This window comes from Falco cherrug, chromosome 4 (assembly GCF_023634085.1).
Source record: "Falco cherrug isolate bFalChe1 chromosome 4, bFalChe1.pri, whole genome shotgun sequence".
Lineage (NCBI taxonomy): Eukaryota > Metazoa > Chordata > Aves > Falconiformes > Falconidae > Falco > Falco cherrug.
Window position 1 is genome coordinate 78,865,809 of NC_073700.1, and position 20,579 is coordinate 78,886,387.

Below are 20,579 nucleotides of genomic sequence, written 5' to 3' on the forward strand. Positions count from 1 at the left end.
TCAGACTGGCTTAGTGCCTTCTCATGGTGGGAGAATTCTATTTTGTGGTCTAAGGCAGCACTGATATTTCAAATGAGCTTTTCCATCAAGGTAGTATAACACCATGTAACAGCAGATTTGCCATTATCACAATTCAAAAGTACCTTGAGTTATACAATTTTATAACTATACAAGTGCTCAGTTTCAATTGCCAGGGTGTATTCAAGCACTGCCTACGCCCAAACATGCCTGAATAACAGAAAGCACGTAAAAATGCTTCACATATTGTAACTGTATGACAGCTTTGCATTCACACAGATTCATTTAGAGAAGGGGTGGGGGCGATTTTGAGATGCTCCAACATTTCTTTATAACTGCAGTCCAGAGGAGCAGTTCAGATCTCACTACTTCCATAAAATTTTGTACCCCCTTGTACAGAAGTCTACATTACATATATATATACATATATATACACACACATATATAAAGACCTTGGGTTTTCATTTTGGAAACAGATTGCCAAAACCTACAGGATCTACCTGGACAGGCCTAGCTTATCTTCCGGCATTCATTGCCCAAGCATGCAGGCAACACTCCTCTCTCCTCATTCAAGTCCTAAAGGGGTTGTCTGCTGAGTGAAACTTTTACTCATTATATTTAAGAGGGGAGTGATACACTGAACAGTGTTATTGTCTACATTAATCCTCTGGGAAAAAGTATATATAGCTAATTCCCCGCCCCCCCCCCCCCTTTTTTTTTTATTTCTAATAAGGTAGTTTGCTAAAAATATTGTTGGAGCAGCCCTACTGCTGGGTTAGATATTTAATCAGAACAGGCCCATCAATTAAAGATACTTTAAATTCATATGCCAAAAGTTTTCCTGCTATTCAATCAACAAGGTATTCTAATTGAAGGTGTCTCAAGAGAATGTGTCTTTTCCCTTGCCTTACTTTTTTGACTTGAATTTGACATCTTTTCCTCCCTGCTACCAATATCATAGTAGTGCAAAGACCTGGATCCAAACATGTCTTTGCAGCAGCGAAGTCTTGTGACATCCAAATCAAATTTCTCTGAGACATGAAAACTTTCTGTGGCAAGTAATATTGCTCTCTGTGTTGAGTAACAACTTTCTGAAGAGCTGCCCTGCAGCAGTAGGAATACACTTCCTCCTCCATTATTAAAAAATAATTTATTCCCTTCACAGGAAAAAAAAACACAACCAACCAACCACACCAAACACCAGGTTAAAAGGTACAGCCCAACAGCCACAGAAAACCTCTGAAGTTTTTTTTCTAAGGAATTACCAAGAATTAAGGAGATATTTTCCTCCTCTTTCCTGATTTCTGCCCCTCCAGCATCATAGCACACCATTTGGTAAGAGAGCAGCCTCTGCAAAATCTTTTCCACCTATGCAGCAGCTGGACACAGCCCTGATCAAAGTTACATTTCTCAGCACAATCCAGCAAGTTCATCCAACCAAGAATCAGAAAACAAAATCTTTAAGCCTCACAACAGCTTTCACAAACAGAGCAGCACAGTGCAGTTCCAGAATATTAATCCAATTGCTCTACCAGCAATGAGTTCATGGCAACAAGGTATAAAATAGAATATACACAGAAAATACAATTTATAAGCTTTTAAAAAAAAAAATTCTGTCAAACACAGGATGCAACCAACTCTCAAATATAAGATGCAGATCACTTTCAAAACCCCAACCACCATTTACTGCAAAATGAAGCAAAGTTTGTTAAATTTAAGAAGCTGAAAGCAGCAACAGTCTTCAATTTTTCAAAACCACACTCAAAGTCATTACTGAAATTAAGATCACAACATAAAAATCAGGCAAAGCCAGAAACCGGTACTGAGTCACCCCGTCTTAAAAGATTCACAGGCCTAGGAACAGAGGAGGTATGTCACTCTTCTGCAGCTTAACTGTTTTAAAAATTATTTTGAATTAAACAGATGTTAAGAGTGTTTACACAAGGCTTATATCTAATTAAGAGTTGTTTACTTGAATTTAAGCTGAGGAAAATACATTTTTAAGCTAAATTGATAGATGCTATTATCAAAATGCAGTAAGTGTTCACAAAGAGTTGTGCACCAGCTCAGCTTCATTTAGGCTCCATCTTTCCAAAAAGCAGCATCTCTGCATAGCCACACACTTTCCCGGAAAAAGGGCTATGTGTACTCCTCGCTTCTCCTTTCCAAAAATCTTTCCTCACTGTTCAAATACCCCATGCTCCTTACATGTTACCTATCAACTTCCCCATCTCCTGCCTGTGCAGAAAGAAATCAGCTCCGAATGAATGTGTCCATGCCTTATGCAGGGTAGGGCCTGACCTCAGCAGCTTCCACCCAGCCAGCCACAGCTCTCCTCCAAAGGCAGGTACAGGGGGCAGAGGGCTGCAGACAGCAGCTACACCCCAGCTGATACCACTGCTGGCTGCGTGAGGCCTCTCCTCTACTTTTCTCCAGCATAAACCCAAACAACTTCTAGTTACTCTATTTAACTTCAAACTGTATCAAAGGAGGGAATTTTCATGCAGATAGGTATGTGACAGCAGAGAGCTAGGAGGAGAGGCTGTCTGTACTCCAACTCGTTCACATTGGGTCATTACAGGAACAAAGTGTGTATGAGAACAGCTCTGCCCCTCAGAGCTCACACCTTCTGGCTACTCTCTGATTATCAGCCAGCACAGAACATAACACGTTCCTCAAGCTATTAAAATGGAAAGGTTACCACAGTAATTCTATTCGCTTTTACAGCTTGGATGAAAATGCAAGTTATTTTTAAAAGGGAGCAAACATGAAATGACAATTTAAATGAAGGGAAGTCAATAAATATATAGCTTCTAGCCTTGTCTGAAGGTCTGCTTTTTTCTACTTTAAGCAGCCTGGATACATGCCTCAACTTTGTTGGTAAGAAGTTTCAGTATTAGCCAAACCCAGGATGTGTGCTTCACTAGGTTGAAAGGAAAAAAAAAACACCCAACCACCCAACCGTGTTGACACTAATACAGACCTTGAAGCAAGGACATACAGAGAAAATAATCACCAATGATTTTTCTGTTTATGTGACCAGGAGACTCTTAAATTGCATACAGAATTATGTTCATCTAAATAGCATTACTTCAGAGTTTGGGGACAGACTTCTACACTGAGCCCCAAATGTAGTTCTAGTAGTGAGCACGCATCCGTCAGTCTGCAGCTGTGAGTAATTACCACAACAGCATGCTTGGACACATACTATTCTAAACTACAAATGGGTGCACATTTCCACGCATGAAAATACATTCTCTCTTTAGGGAAGAGTTTGATCCTCTTAACTCTGAACATCTCCTCTCCTCATACAAGGGAGCTGATAAAATCCAGCAGTTCTTTGCACAGATGCAAAGAATTTTATGTAGTCTGGAAACAGAGAGTCACATTTTGTTAGTAAGATGAAAGTCTATGAGTTGCCAAAAATGACTGAAATACTTGTAGCAAGAAGCAGGCTTACCAAAATAAATGGCAAAAGCATAGAAGTAAGTTTTCAGGTCTGCAGGATCATATTGAACTTTAAACCAGAGGTAACCTGGACTTACGAGTTAAAAGTGCTGAGAATTGCTCTGAGTTTATCATTAACTCAACTGTGTTAATCATATTAGACAATCTGAGAGCCAAGGATGGCTGGCACACATAGTGCAGGGGGGGATGCTGGCAAGTGGAGACCAATTAGACAGCCCCTGCAGGAAATGGAGACAGGTAATTACTACCTTTGAACACTGGAAGACCAGAGGGGCAATGTAAAGAAAACTGTAATATAGCATAAAACGAGTCTCTCTACTATGCCCAAGATTTTATGCATCTAGTAATTGCACAGTTCAGTTTATCTCATCTACTGAAGACATTTCGGAGGTCTTCTTGACTCCTTTAGGTGCACTGTCCTCATAGTTAGAAAATGTCATTTATGTTTTTTCATTTCTTTGCATCCAAAACCTGGAAATATTGTATGAAAAGCTCAAGTTCAGGTGCAGTAACCTTTTCCCCAGTGAAAGCATCATAAATCAGTAAACTGGCCTGCAAGATCCTCTTGGCCATTGCAGAGTGTGGTGGGATAGGCAAATGTACAAAGTGCCAAGGAATGCCACTGAAAGATACGTTGCAAATCCTGGCTGGATGTGACACCAACACTCCAAGAAAGATACCTTTAACTAGATCACTGTGACAACCAAGTTGCCTTTTGTATTTTGTCTCCAGATGTTCTCACTCTCCTGAGTGCAAAGTCACTGTCTACAGCGCTAATGCAGTTACATATGTAAGTTATATATCTTATATATAAGTTATGTATTATAAGTTGTGGTTTTGGGACTTGTTTTCTATTCAACCTCTTTCAGCACAGAATGTGAAATGTCATTCTACTAATAATCATGATTAATTTGTAACACAATGTGTGCTGCACATAATCCCGTGCATTATTATTGCTGCTCCTGGTTGGCATTTAATACATCAATAAGTATGCCTTGTTTCCCTCAAAACTAATTATATTTTGTCCAGATACAAACTCAGAAAGATTGTAATTGTAAAAAAAAAACCCAACAACCACCCACCCAAATCTTTCTGTAATGCTCTTCAGACTTCATACTGTGCTATTACACAAGAAACAAAATTTCAATCCTAAACAGGGTTCAGACAGAACATCCCTAAAACAGAGATGAAATGGCATAGTAGTCATTTTTCTGCTTAGAACAGTACCTTTTGTTTGTTGGCTTTTTTTTTAATCCTATCTTCAATTTGGTTTCATTATCTGAAAGAGAAAAATCTAGCATAGTATCTTTGTAATCATTCAGAGCCTACGCAGCATATAACTGAACGGCAAAAGCCTTATGAAGTAAAAGCAGATGGACTACATTATGTATGTGCCCAGGCATTTTAGGAAAGTGTAAGAAGAATTCCTGGGCAGTGGTGACCATAGAAAAACTTGGTTCTCTTGTGTAAACAATGTTTTTCCCAACAGCTGTATTTCCCTTCCTGTTTATTCTTCTCTCCTGCAGAATTCTCTCAGTTCAGTCACATCTGTATTTCATTTATTTTTAAAAAATATTTCTTTAGCTATCCTCCTAGCTTTTTCAGATTATTAAGGCTAAGGGAATTTTCCAAATCTCATTTCTCCTTTCACAACCTCCTCTGTTTACATTTTTACACTTCATTTAGGTTCTGAATTCACATAATGATCCACATGGGGTAAGGGCTTTGCCCACACAGACCAGTTTGCAGGTTTCATGTGAGCAACAGAAACTGTCTAGGCAATCATCTTTTCATTCTAAGACTAAACCACAGCAGAATAATTAAGTGAAAACTGTTCAGTTGTTCCTTTCTTTTTTTAAAAAAATAATAATCAGTATTACATTTAATGCTTACATATTTCTGTAATTAGACACGAGAAAAATTCTTGGAGCTTGATTTTTGTCACATCATGTTTGAGAGTGCCTTTTTAATGCTGGGGCTAATAACTGTTACATTAAAGTTGGACTTAACATTACTATTGATTTAAATCACTGATTTTTTAGAATATATATTGTTGTATCCTGTTGAAACATTACAAGTTCTGCTACTTATGTAAACAGACATTTTTAGGATATGTCTGCCTGACTTTTCTTTAAATAAATACAAGTCTGAAAATGCACAATTAAACCACTGACTATACCTTTTTTTTATTTCAGCTAGGTTACATGGTTAGAAGATGCATTGTATCCATAGTCTAGCACTTCATTTTATTCTACCCTACAGCCATTTTGCTAAGTCTCACCTCAGACTCTTTCCTTAAAAAAACCTGAACAGATGATGAACTGCCTCTCAAGGGCAAACATCAACCTGTGAAAGCAACTATGATCTACAAGCAATACCTCTTAAGATGATGTAAGCTGTTCCAAGAAGCCTGTTTCTATTTTTAAGTGGCATACTCTTATTATGCTTTTAAAAGGGCATCTCCATCACACATTGTTACTTTGCTTTTAACGCAGCAACAATCATCAGTGATATTTAATATACATGAAATGGCTTCAGAAAATCATCGATTCTTATTGTCTACCCCGATTCTTACAAATGGTACTTGAAATAGTAATTAAAGTCTATAAAATGTCTACACTGTGAAGAACATTTCTACCTAAGGTCATGTTTTCAAAAAAGGTGCATCTTTCACAACTGCCTTAAAATGCTTGAGCATTTTGCATGTATAGTACCTTGGAATGTTTTGGTTTTTCCACTTAGTGTTACCAAATTTGACATTGGAGAACCTGGAAAAAGCACTACAGTGAAACTGCACAGAGAAAACATGCTCAGCACTGAAACTCCATTTGCTTTTCCAAGGAGAGACAATAATGACAAAGCAAAAACTACAGTTGTGTATAAAGACCACTTTTTCATGTTCGCTATCGTAATTGCTAAATAAGTCATTAAATTTAACATTGCCAACCCTATATACTTTCATATTATAAAAACCATTACAAAATAACATTCTTACTGCTATTCCCTAACAGAATGAAATCAAACATGTTCTTGGTGGCACAGGCATGTCACAAGAAGCGATACGTGTAGGTGTTGCTTATCATCATATTGTAAGAGCATGTTGTTATCTCTTTACACCACATTGCTACACTAAGATGTGGATCTCGAGTACAGTATGACACCACCTTACTAATTTTAGAGTATGCAGCTATCTTGCAGTGAAAGATCCAGCGAGATCTTGGATATCCTGGAATCTCACCTATTCATCTACTACGCAGCAGCAACCCAAATCAGCAAACAGACTGGGGGGTGGGGTGGGGGTAGCTTTTTTTTTTTTTTTTTTTTTTAAGGGAAGATTTTGAACTAAGAGCGACAGACTATCAAAGTGATAGATTTTACCATCTCACGTTCCTAACAGGTATTAGGAAAGGCAGCATTATTTTTCACATTATAGTGCCACACATATCTAACTGTGTGGTCTACTAACGCTACTCAAATCTTTCTGACATTTCCTGAGCACAACAATCATCTGCTCTCTCACATGCAAAGGCCCACATTTTTGCCACCTAAAGGCAAACATGCTTTAAGTTTTCCAGATGAGGTTAATGCCGGAATTTAATGTGGAAGTATCACCTAAAAAGAAACAGACACAACTGCTCTCCATGACTTTTTTTTTTTTTAATTTTTTAAAAACCAAAGTTGGTAAACAGTGACTACCATAGCTGGCTCTAACATCGATCACTTACACTGCTATTTGTAACTATGGCAGCTGAGAGTCTATTGATTACACCACTGTGACTGCAATGGCCAACAGAATTATTCTTTGGTACAGCTTCCTGCTTGAAAAACCAAAAAACTTTCCAGCTCAATATTGTCTGCAGATGTAATTATCATTAGCACATTTTCTTTTAGTTGATTTTTTAATAATTGAACTAGAACATCACCAATATCCACAAAACTTCTAAGAGTGTTATGCTCAACTGAATTGTATTTATTAGATGTAGAAAAACACTTGGAAAATATTCTACAAATGCACAATTTTGCCCTGGCAGGAAAAGAGTTTAGTTGATCTTTAAGGTATTTTCCATCTTTATATTGTATGATCCTCTGAAACTCTGTTTAGTGTCCCTCAGCCAGTATTCTCAACTCTCAGCTCCTGAGAAATCTTATTTTTCTAGCAAAGTTAAATACATTTTTCCAGTAATTGCTCATAAGGCACTGCAACAATCCAGATTTGCAGTTTCTTCCTACTAATATAACACTTTGATAAAAAATGGAAAATAATAAAAAGAATCTGTGATGTTATTTATAAAGCTGTGTTGTTTACTTACTTTTCAGTTTGTTAGACTCTAAATGCCTGTGGATTTAATTTTCTTTTTTTTTTTAACAGGAACTGAAATTAAGTTTACAAGGATGGCAACTACCAAGTCTGTTCTTAAGTCAAAGATCAACATCGTATTTGTTTCTTCTCCTTCCTCAGGCTTTTGTATTTTCTCAGCTCTCCAAGAGTTTTCAAATGTAACAGAGAATAAAACCAAACAAACACAAAACAAAAAACAAACAAAAAAAGCTCCAACACATTTCCACAGTGCCTCCATGTTTGCAGGGCTGTTTGCAGTTGATGTTAATGAATAGGTGAGTAGCAGATGATGCTGTAGCATGTTGCAGCCCCTTGCATCATCACATAAGCCAAAATACACTCATACCAGGCACTGCAAGCAGGCAAGGGGACAGCAAGGGGACAGCAAGGGAACAGGGATGTAGCTCCCCAGCATTACCTGTAAGGCTGCAGCAGATATATCTTACCCATGCTTGCGGAGATCTTTACAATGAATACATACACTTCAGTGTTTCCCTTGTGACCTTTTAATCAATGGATTTACTTAGATCTTCATTATTCCCCAGCTGTCCACAAAAGCTTTAACTTTTATTTCATAAAAGATACTTAACAGAGAACTTGCATAGATCAGACACTCCCTATGTTAGGACATTTATAAAAACAATAGTTTAAGCTATTTTTATGAGTTCTTCTTGTTGAAGTTGTTTTTTTCTCACTGCTTTTCTTTTTCTCTTGCCAGATTTATCTTTAAAATGCCACTTAAGGGCAATAATTTTGTTTCAAGTATATAGTGTGCTACAACCAGGAAGAACTTGAAGTAAACTGCCGAAACAACTCAGCTGCAAGCTTGCAAGTTTCTTGACAGCTGCATGCAAAGTAACAGCTAGGCATTAAGGGTCCTATAATCATTTAGGATATTGTCAGGAATATTCCAACAATTCTTCTCTGTGGTACGATCTATTCTACCTTCCTTAACACCACTAAGGTAGTTCAGGGCCCTGCACTGTGGAGTAGGGGCTTTCTAATTTTCAAGAAGAAGGCCCAGCACAAACCATGCTACTTCTTCCCCTCACAGATCCCACGCAAATATATTGATCGTAACCCAACTCTTTCCAGACAGTACCCTATCTAATGCACACTGTTTACAAACTCAGATATTTATTACTGTAATATCCAAGTACCACAGAGACAGATACAGGACACACCGTACGCCAAGCAGTTCAATCTCAAAGCATTTAGAAAGCTCTGCTGCAACCAGCCCATGCATCATTCCTTACAATTACACAGCTTCAACCTATTTTTTGTCCCATCTGAGCTTTGTTTGGTTCATACCGAAGCAGAACTCCTAGGAAAGAAGCTTTGGCAAAGCAGAGATGACTAGACAACAGGGAGAAAGAGAGCCCAACCCTCCAGGTAACCAGTTCTGAGTACACTGCTGCAGCGCAGCTTGTCTCACATATCACATCACTGCCACTGGGTATTTACAAAGATACTCCAGCTTTGGTTCAAGCCTCGGAAGGGGAAGCAGAGGAGCAGAAGAATGACAGAAGCAAAAAACAAATACAGAAAGGATTAATTTGCTCTATCATTGTAGCAAGATATATATCCTGCCATGTCACAGACGTAATTTTTCTTAGTTAACCTAAAGGTCAGCATGATAATTTTTTCAGTTCCCATTTTTTACATGTTAGCAGTAGCACTGTAACGTCTAGATTTGATGAGAAAGTCTACATTGCACTGCATAGGCATCTGAGATAGCTAAGTAAAACTGAACAGCAGAGTCTCTTCAGTGTTCCTGTAAGCTGCACTGGGAGGCTGTTGCCTCGTATCATAGCATATCACTCTGCATATTGGCATGTCCCTTCTCAGGAAATGCATAGAACACCTTAATTTTTTCGGAGCTGGAGGCAGGACACTGGGGGTCTATCAGCACTTAGGTGATTTGCTCTATATTTTTACATCACGGCAGAGCTCATGCTGTAGTGTACAGTCACCAGACAGATAAAACACCTTGGATTCAAGAACCTTAAAAACCTCATCAGTGGTGAACAATTTGGTAAAGGGGTATTAACTCATTCAAATTCTTTTCAATATCACAGCATTGCCAAGGTACTATTTAGATTCTCTCAAGCAAACACTTCAAACTCAAAACTTGGGGTGGAAGACCTCTATATCTAGAACAGCACTGGAGTGTGCATAAAACCCATTAACAGCAAAAAAAAAAAAAAAAAAGGAAAAAAAAGAATGAAGCTACATAGCATTTATAGAACTCTGCAGGGAAAAGCAAATACTTCACCTGTTTCCTTGGTTTGACTCAAGTAGCTACAATCACATGGATATCTTCAAACAATGTAAAAAGGCTGTTCTGCAGTGCTCTGGGGCTTGCATATTTAGACTGATGCCTTGAAAACAGCATTAGAAAATTCTTTCAAGTACCTCACTGTTCTGAAAGCGAGCTACAAAAATGCCAATGTTTTAACTCAGATTTTATCAGCTCTGAAAATACTGACTTAACCATTGATCTTTTAGCCTGAGTTATTCTGAGGGAAGGTATGAAAAACCCATCTGGATTGTTTTAGCTTTGGTCTCCAAAAACAAATACCATATCTGTATACATAGAGATACATTTAGGATTACATTATAAAAGGCTACATACTTGAAAAAGTCCTATAGCCAAGTGATATAAATACTGCTGATGCACCAGGTGCATTAAAGATCACTAAACCAGCACATTTTACTCGAAATAAAAAAGATGTTAACTAAAGTAATAGTTAGGATTTTTACAAGTAGAAGAATGAAGAAAACTTTCTTTCAAGTGCTCCAAGAGGATCAGCTTCATTAACTACTTGCCAGTGTATTACTAGATATGCAGCATCAGATCAAACACTATTTTATAACCAAAAACCTTACACTAGTAATTACATCTTTTTGTCAACACAAAACTAGCAGGACTTCTTAAATTGTTCTTACAGATCCAAAAAAAGCCCTAAAAACCCAGCATTACACTGCCACACTATGGCATGATTAAGATCTGCACGAAAGGATAGAACACAAAGACAATAAAACTCCTTTACTTATTTAGGACTATGTGTCCACCATTAGTTTTGTTTGCCCACTACATTTGTAAAGCACTAAAAACAAACTGTTGTGCCTTGCTCAGCAGCAGCTATCTACGTACATTATGCTTGAGGATTTTATTTTTGTAATGTTGTGGGGTGGGGTTTTTTTCCAAATGAAAAAAAGTTTACTTGCTGCAAGTGTTAAAATCTTCAAAGACTAGTTTGATATGCCTGTTGCACAGATGGGATATGTAGGGAAGCGTATACCAAGGGCATTTCTTTACTTTGTTTGCTACAACATTTAGAGCTTTTTGTTCTCTGCATTACGGTGTGATCTGAAATGTTTTCACTTGACAGCCAGTCCAAAGAAAGAACGGTTCAAAAACCGTTCAAAAAACAGACTTTCTCCAATTTTTACTTTTTTTAAACTGAGGTAACAGTACAGAATTTTAGAATCTACATTCGTTATTTCTTTATGTCAGAATATAACTCATTTCAGACCTAGAAATAATCCAAAATAATTAGTATTTCCAGTTTTACTACTAAGTTTTGAGAGACCTTTAAAAAAAAGTTTTTAAAAAAATCTTGGTTTTGTTGACCTTGAAGCACAGCAATCCAAGATGGCCAAAAATTCACATCTAACAATTACAGCAGCTCACTGTACAAAGCATACGTTATTTTAATTACTTTGCCATTTATATAATTTATACCTTCCATAGCATTTGTTTTGCAAGAAAGCTATAAATCAGTTTTGTATGACCATTACTAGTACTGCTTTATTCACTCTAACATTACATTTTTTAAGTGTTTTTCTAATAAATCAAACATACATAAGCAATTGGCTGAGGCCAAGACCATACCAATTACTTTACCTGCAAGAACATGCCATTATGAACATTTCCCACAAGGCATAATAAAATATATGTCTGGTGCCACAAGACTTACAGGAATATCCTGTACTGAAGCATTAAATAAAGATTAGATGACTAGCTGGAGTTTCATTTTTCCATCCCTTCCTTAATTGCTATTGTCACCACTTCAGTTTACAAAAAATGGCGAAGCCTAGATGCATGCCAGCCATTTCCCGTTAGGATGGTTTATTCAAGCTTTTAAAATCCCAAATTAAGCATCTTTCATCTCCAAACACTTTCAGCTACAGGCTGCTTAAACCATTAATGAACAGGGTTTTCTCTTTTGTACACTACCCATCTCTGAGCCACATGCATATATACACTTTAATACTATTTCTATTATTAGGCCTCTGCTTTCAATTATCACACACTTCCAGTACATTTTTTTTACTGCCTTTACTCCAAGCACAAGCCAGCATTTTATACCTAGGATCCTAACTGCTCCTAATAATCAAGATGTATGAACAGCAAAATGTGAACATTACAGTCTTTTTAACAAAATCAGCTCTAGTGTCTCACTAGCAAATGTGAATTTCTCATGAGCATTCCTGAACTGACTAGGGCAGGTCAGTCCAAATAAATTCTATACTTGCACCTGGTAGCAAACCTGCAACTACCACCTAAGACTTGTGATTTTTGGAAGCCCTTTGGGAGGGGAGGAGTTTAGCAAACTTGAGTGATACTGAATGAAGATGATTTATGGAGAATGCATTCTTAGCAGTTTTAGTGTTTAGCAGCTGCCTAAGAGTCATGCTTGAACTGCACGACGAACTTAAAAACAAATTCCACATTTGCAGCTCCTCCCCTAAAACCAACAACAGCCAATTCTGTAGATGTTGCTCTTTAACTACACCCAAAAGTTTAGCAGCAGATATTATAGTATTTCTGTTATTCTGTACTTTTCAGTTGCAAAAAACAGTTTTCCCTTCCCCAGCTGGCAGCACACGTATCTTCTTCCATTAGTCACTCAGGTATTGCAGCTAAGTATTTAAAAATAGATAACCTTCTTTAAAAATATATATTATTTAAATTATAAAGATTTAGGTTGAAGTTGACTACTGGAAAAAGCTGTTTCCTACTACTGTATCTTTCCTTTCAGCAACTCTGTGAGGGATACTGTATTCCATATCAGATTAACTGGACTTCTGTCACACAGAAAAGATTAGTTACGATAAATGGCATCCTTAGTGCTGCTGAATTATGCCTTCCTCAGAAGAACTGAAACCATGCTTCATTGTCATTCATCAGGCATCCCCTTCTAGGATGCTACAGGAAACTTCATACCTTCCTGAACTTTTCCATCTGCTTATAAAGATCTGGATCCAGCTCCTGAGACACATCTTTCATCCAGAGTAGAGCTCCTCTGTATTCAGTCCGATACTGTTCCATTCGGTTTACTGTCAGCCATGTGTCTGAGATGGCCCTATATCTGAAAGTCTCCACTTCTTGATATAATCTACTCAAAGGAGTACGTAGTGCTAACCTGGGGAAAGGCATGAAGGAAAGGAAGGAGAGGAACATGTTAAAGAAATTGTTCCACAATGGCAGATGGATTAATACAACTACTGACACTTTACCAGCAATGAAAAAAACATACACAGCCAAAACAGTTCACTTAAGTGCTAGTGTATGTTCAGATGGCTCTACAGCTTGGTTGGGGGTACACATGAATGGTGTGATTTTGCTTGAATACTGTGTTTGGAACCTTCCTGTTCAAGTAGTGACCTTTCACTTACACATGCAAGTGAAAAAGGAACCTTTCCTAATGCATATATGTATTCTAGTTTGCCAAGCTGCTCCTACGTATGCTATTACCACTCCTCTTCACAAGTTACATTTAACAACTCTAAAAAAAAAAAAAAAAAAAAAAATGTATCTGAGGTGATTTATTAGTGGATACGTATCACAGATGTATCAGGATTGTCATGTTAAGCATCACAATAAGCACTTCCATTAGCCTTTCAATCTTTAAATGTAAACAAAAGAAGTCACCTGTCAAGTAGATAATTATCTGATTTTTCTTCCTTCTCCTCCCTCGTTTTATTTGGGGTTTTTTTTGTTTGTTTTTTTTGTGGTTTTGTTTTGTTTTGTTGGGGGGGGGGGGGTGTTTGGGGTTTTTTTTTTGTTTGGTTTGGGTTTTTTAGGAACCTGAACAATTTCTTTGAAGGACATCTGTCTTTTGGAAGGACTTAGGCATTTTCTTATATGTTTCTTCCAGCAACTACACTTTGGAAAAGCAGTAGGGGACACTGTTGTCTTCCCTATGTCATCACTTCAGTTGCTAATGGGATCTCAAAACTAGACGGAATTACTGCAACTTTTGCTTTGCTTCCTCCTGCTGCTTCTACTTTCCTCTTGGTTGCCAGCAGCCACCTCACTGGAATGGGTTCAATCAGTTCCATATCAGTGTAGAATTAGTTTAGTGTGCTACTTGGGGTCTTCCTAAGCATAAAAGAATTTCTAATTTCAGCTCCAGTAACTAGCAAATTGTGTCTTCATGATCTCCAACTACTGAGCTAGCTATCGGCATGCAATGCAAATAAAAGCAGTCCCAGTTTCAACATGAGCTTGAGAATGGCTCAAGAGAGACAAACAATCAGTTTTATTTTTAGGTGAGTTTATGTAAAAAGATGCCTTAAACATGTGTTAAGAGATATAATAAAATGTGAACTTCTTAGTGGCTCCGCCCCCATGTTTTCTCATCCTACAAATACCCAGTCATTCAAAGGAAAACTGGCTTTACGTAGGCACGTCATACACTGGGATTTCTATGAACAGTTAAGCTTTATAAAGAAGCAAACCATCACTGCTTTTGCTCAAAGGTGCCTTACATGTATTTTAAAGATCCCACTCATGGCTGTTACTGGATGTGCTAATGATCAGACTCTAGCCCAAGATAAACATATGAAGTTCTAGTGCTCTGTATGCAATGTTTTATTTTGAGCCAAACAGCTATTAAGCTAAAGCTGGAAAGTATCACAATAGTTAACCCCCCCTCAAAAAATCCTGCAAAACATCATGGAATATAATTTTCCATTGCAAATGATGGTGAATTTTGAACTTTCATAGTCAAAAAATTGTTTAAAAAAAAGCATCATAATACCTTAATGCCATCATGTACTGTTACTTTTAAACTCTTTGAGCAAACACAGGGTCACAGTGAGAAGTCAAAAGCTCTGGATAACAGTATGTGTTTGTGTGTATGTGGGTCCCTCCGGAGTCCTTATCTTTTACTGATTTGCTCCTACCCACTGTGCTCAGTGGGGATCTAGGATCTTGTCCTGAGGGACTCCAATGGTGTCAGGATGAAGTAGAAAAAGGCATTCAGACCTCTCCTTTCTCCTCCTTCTACTCAAGGTATGAGACTTCATGGCCCAGAAAAATACCTGTTTACCTGTCCTTCCCAGGACCCAGACACCTCCACAATGAGCCTGCTGCAACATTTCTCTGCAGAGTGAGAAGTGCCACCAACCAGGAGAGGGACCTAACTGCTGCTTTATAACCTCACTGCTACAGAGGCCGTGCAGATGCACCTTTACAGCTTTAGAACTGCTGAGCGGAACCAGCCACAGGTGGGGGACACAGAGTTACACAGACATAGCAGGTCCATAAGACAAAAAACAGGACCAGGCAAAACTACACAGAACAAGCCAGTAACATTGCCTATATTATTGACTAAACCTGCTATAGTAACTTTCCTATTATTCGGCTCCTCACAAATTTCAAATGGCAAAATCGTGACAACTGTGAATCAACTACCACTACCTCACATACTTTGTAAATCAGGCAGTAATTCTGACACATATACCTTTGCTGGGAAGAAAAGCAGAGGGCCTTTCCTGTGGCTTGCATCATTTTTCCTGCTCTTGTTTTATCCTGAGAACCTTGCGATCGAAGAAATTTCCCCAATTCATTTTCTTCCTGAGACAGAACTAACAAAAAAACAAATGAGTGGGCAAACCTGTTATTTAATAGGTTCCTAACAGCTTTAAAACTGGCCTAACATCAAATATGTTAAGTCACTCTAAATCCAAGCAGCACAGCAAAAATAAATAATTTCAGGGAATTTCTGCATTTAGTAAACAGAAGATCCAATGCACTTGAGACTTTTGTTGATATACTTAGCAAGAATCACAAAACTTCAGTGTCTGAAGACAGGAGAAACATGCTATTTATTTCTTGAACAGAAGAATGAGGTTGGTTAGATCACACAAAGGGCCTGATCTTGATTATAGTATCACAGTCTTGGGTTGGTTTTGTTTGGTTGCTTTTTTTGATCCTGTTTTACCACCTGGACTTCCTCAGCTGATCTTTGGTAGCATGCTTCAGCTGAAGCTAATCCTGAGTTATACTACCCAAAGCTCATTCATTTGCTTCTCTCTCGCTCTCCATGTCTCATGCTTGACTACAGAAATTAATTTTTCATATGAAAAATCCAGTACTTCATTTTAAAGAACATTTTCAAATAACTTTGCAAGATTATTTTACAACTTTAACATTCTACACAATTAAAACACTGTTTTTTAATTTATATCTCAAATATCCAAAATATTTCTATTTCAAATCAACTGACTGTGTTCTAAACAAAAAGATGAAGAAAAATAACAAAGTAGGTTTACATTGAATTGTTGACTACTTCCAAACTGAGACCATGGGTCTTCACATTCTCACATCCTTATAAAAACATTTCATTATGGCCTTATCTATTAGTCTTCCAAAGCAGTTGTCTCCTATAGTACCAATTTCTTCCCATTATCAATAGGGAGAATGGCCTAACACAATGACAGAAGATCTCGTGAAGTCCTCTTGTTACTTTTCCAAATGTTGACAGTGAAATCCAATGCAGACTCATAACGTACTCTGGTAGAACGTGCCTCATGCATGTCTGTGTTGGAGATCTCACCTGCTATTCTGAAACACTTCTTGAACTCAATACACTACTACTCTGTATTCTAATTTCACCTCCAGATCCTGAAACGTTCTCTCTGCCTTTCTTTGGACAGGCAAGAGAAAAAGGAAACACTTGAGAAAATATGGGCAACATTTAACAAAAGGAAATTGAAAGATGTCTCCAAAGCTGGATTCTCTTTTCCAGGCCAGAAATCACAGGGGCAGAGAATCAAACAGTACTGATTGCAGAGAACATTTAGAGGTCATTTAATACAACCTGCTGTTTGAAACTTCCCAAATGAGGTCTCTGTCTCTCACTAATGGCTGCCGCTAGTTACTGTACACCTGTTACAGCTGAGTGAGCATTATCAAATTCATTGTAATAGCATGGCTTACTTAATTATGAAACCAGTAATAAACCAAATACTCTTCATAGTCAATCCTGATTTTAAAAAAATTAAACCAGTTCAGAACGAAGTTAGGGTTTACTTCTGCATTTAAACAAGCCAAACAAGTAATGGAAAAAACCTACCCTAAACCACAAGCTTTCTCCCATAATTACTGCTACCTATCACTGCATATCAAATATAAAACTTAAGAATAGGAGATCTTCAAGCAAATAAGCAAGTCTGCCTTTAGCTGTCTGCAAGGAATGTTATCTTTATTTTGAAATAGGATGAAGCTAGTAGATCCTCATTTTCATTTTTACTTTTCCACTTGTTTGAGGACTTCATAATGCAGACCTCCTTATCACTTTAACTACTGTATTTGATCATACTTACAACAAATCCTTTTCTGATACAGTTCAATTGCTTTCAGCAACTCCATACATGTTCTCTGAATAGAATGGAACAGCTGATATTGCAAAAAAATAGACAAAAAAAATCGTAAGCGTATGCAAGAAACACCAACAATCAAAATACAAGAGCTTAATTTTCTGTAGGAATTATTAGGGATCACTATTTTCTTGAACAATGAGTAATCTTTCCAGCTTGAAAGCAGTTTTTCCTTATCAATTGTGCCTTCCTTTCGATTAAGTTTTCCCGTGAAACTACAGACAGACAAATCATAACTTACAACAGGAAATTAAAGACAAAAATAATTTTGGAAACAGGTCTAATCTAAACAGCTGATAGTTAACCAAACTACTTATGTTGTTTTTTCTTTTTTTATGATATCTTTGGATATACATGATGATGTATAAATCTTTGTTTCTAAAAAACTCAGAGCAAAAAGTTATCAAAATGTCTATCATATTTATCATGTACAGCAATATGCATACTTGCATTGGTATGTCAACATGGAAAATTACTGATTTAAACTGAACTTTTCACTGGCATAGGTCCAGTTTTCTAACCAAATTTATAAAGCAGCAGCTTCCGAAGGAAGTGTAAGTCAGTCTTAACTAAGTTTGGAGACTGTTTCTAGGAAACAGGAGAATTATTACTCTTTCTGTCTGTCTGTCTAAAACCTTCAACTTGTAACTCAAACCTAAGCTCCACTGTACCAAGTATTACAAAGATATAAGCAAAATGGACTACTGGCACAGTAACTGTATTCCTTTGCATCTGCTTGACCTTCTGTACATTTACACAGGTCTTGTCTTTTAACCTGACAGCATGCCTGCAGTTGAGAAGTTCTTCAAGTGAAAACAGGCTTTAGCTTTTTATCTGGTAAACACAGATTTTCCTATTTCCAACCCCCCCAGTGCTAACAAAGCATCCTTCCTGATGATCTGCAACACTGTAAGCACGGTACGAACTCAGATATACATTTACAAAATACTGTCCCATCCTTCCAGCTTGTTTTACATCAGTACTCTTGATTTATAACCCACTATGAAGACCCCATAGCTGGAATCATCACATTGTAAGTTATCACTATTATAGCTAGAACTACAAATATTTGTTTGTTGTAAATCAGCTTCGTGTATTTCAGCTAAAATGTGAATAAACTGAGAATCCTAAGTCAATAATTTTCTGAGAAACTGCAAGAAAACCAGTAAGGCAAAACCTTTACCCTTAGGTAACAAAACGGTACCAATAAAACTTAGCTGGACGCTAACTTGATTATTACACTTCAGAAGGCCACTCTCTATCTTTTCTTTGTGCCAGAGATGTTCAAGCTCTTCAATTCATAGAACCCTGATTATAATTTTTTTTTTGCAATGAGGTTGAGGATGTAGACAGCAGGACTGTATTTGTCACACAGCGCAGGACTGTATTTGTCACACAGCAGGATTCTCTCTCTTGGTTACACTTTACAGACTTTCAGAAGCTTCTTTGCTCATGTCAGAACCCACTTACCAGCATAAAAGCTCCAGAAAGCAGAGTTTACCATGCACCTTGCTCCTTCTTGGTATATTGCATATTTTTCTGGTATATGTGGTATTGTATAACTGTACAAAGGATGTCATTTGTATATACTATAGAAGATATTTTTTCTTAAAACAATACTCGACAGATATAAGCAAAGGGTAAGAATGACTGATACAAGCACAAAGGGTATCTCCTGCTCCCTCCTACCAACAGAAAGAAAAAAACCCGCTCCCCAAACCTTAAAATAAATACAAGAGATGTTGGTTCTAAATAAGATTGGGGGACATGGGTTTTGGTGTTACAAAATGCTACTATATTTCTTGTATATACACAGGTACCTTTGTCAAAATGAAGAAAAACTATTACAAGAAAATAGTGATAAAAATGTTTATACATTATTATATACTATGTGTACACATATTAGAGGCTTGAAATGAAAAAAAAAAAATTAACAGACAATACACATTATGTAAACATTACAAACCTCTAGTTTTGCATCCAGATCTGCATCTGAAGCCACAACATGCTCATCTTCCTTTTTTCCTGTAACTTTTATAAGGGTTTGCTTTGTCTTCCAGTATTTCTGTTGCATTTTATTGACCACGGATTTTTCTTGGCTTTGAGCATATTGGTCATAAAACTCCCTTGGATAATTGCTAGAATATTAAGAAACAAAATTCCAAAACTTCAATAGGATGCTTAAAAAAATGTTTTAACATGCTAGATCAAGAATATTGCATTTGCATGAAGACATGTATATTCTAAAATGCACTTCCTCATTATGCATTAATAACAAAGCAATTAAATTAGTACTGTATTTCCCATCCTGCTTTGGAAAATAATACACTGCTTTCAATCTGAATGTCTCTAGCATATAGTACTGCCAAATAATCAGCTGCAATGAATTCTTGCCAATGCATTACAGAATGATTTACAGCCCATGGAATTAACTTTTTATTTTTGTATAACTAGTAGAAGAGTTTTAAGTGAACTAGCAGAGCTGCTTAAGCAGGCATCAATTTTCATGCAATTTCAACAGTGTCAGGATTTCACAAAGTTCATTTTATGACTAGAATTAGACTACTTCTTGCTCTCCTTTTTTTACAATTGAATAACAAAGACTTAGAAGAACACATCTCTTTTAAACATGCTATGTGAAAGATAGCTAGCTCACATCTTTTTTTTTTATGCAATGACAACATGACAACCTTGGGTGTATAACAGGTAACATTTTTTCAAGGATTATTTTCTACCAACAGATGATTCTGCATTCCTGTAGCAGACCTGACAGAAAGTGCAATCTAAAGACAAACTCCATATTCCACAATATTTAAACCATACCAAGATGGTTTAATAGAAAATATAGCCTTACAATGAAATCTTGATCTCTTTTGGGAAGTGTTATTCCATTATTAATTTCTGCAAAAATAGATGTCTTTTCCCCTATGTGCATACATAAAAAGCTGCAGTGATTTTGCAGATCTTTAGTACAAATAAATAGTTGCTAAACATTGCTATATTAAATACTCCAGGAAAATTAAAGAGCTTGAGTTTATCTTGAAAAAAAGATACCCTTCACCTGTGGAGTGACAAACTG

The 20,579-nt window shown here is 37.1% G+C and overlaps 1 protein-coding gene across 3 annotated transcripts in view; it reads right to left on the minus strand.

Annotated features, from left to right (window-relative positions):
* The window catches only part of ICA1 (islet cell autoantigen 1), a 73,516-nt gene that overhangs the window by 37,809 nt on the left and 15,128 nt on the right, over positions 1 to 20,579 (minus strand). For all 3 annotated transcript variants that reach the window (XM_055710467.1, XM_055710466.1, XM_055710465.1), the window contains exons 3-6: positions 19,467 to 19,638; positions 17,447 to 17,519; positions 15,583 to 15,706; positions 13,059 to 13,257 (exon numbers count right to left, since the gene is read on the minus strand). In XM_055710467.1, coding sequence (XP_055566442.1) covers positions 13,059 to 13,257; positions 15,583 to 15,706; positions 17,447 to 17,519; positions 19,467 to 19,638 — 568 coding nt within the window. The remainder of the gene's footprint in view (positions 1 to 13,058; positions 13,258 to 15,582; positions 15,707 to 17,446; positions 17,520 to 19,466; positions 19,639 to 20,579) is intronic.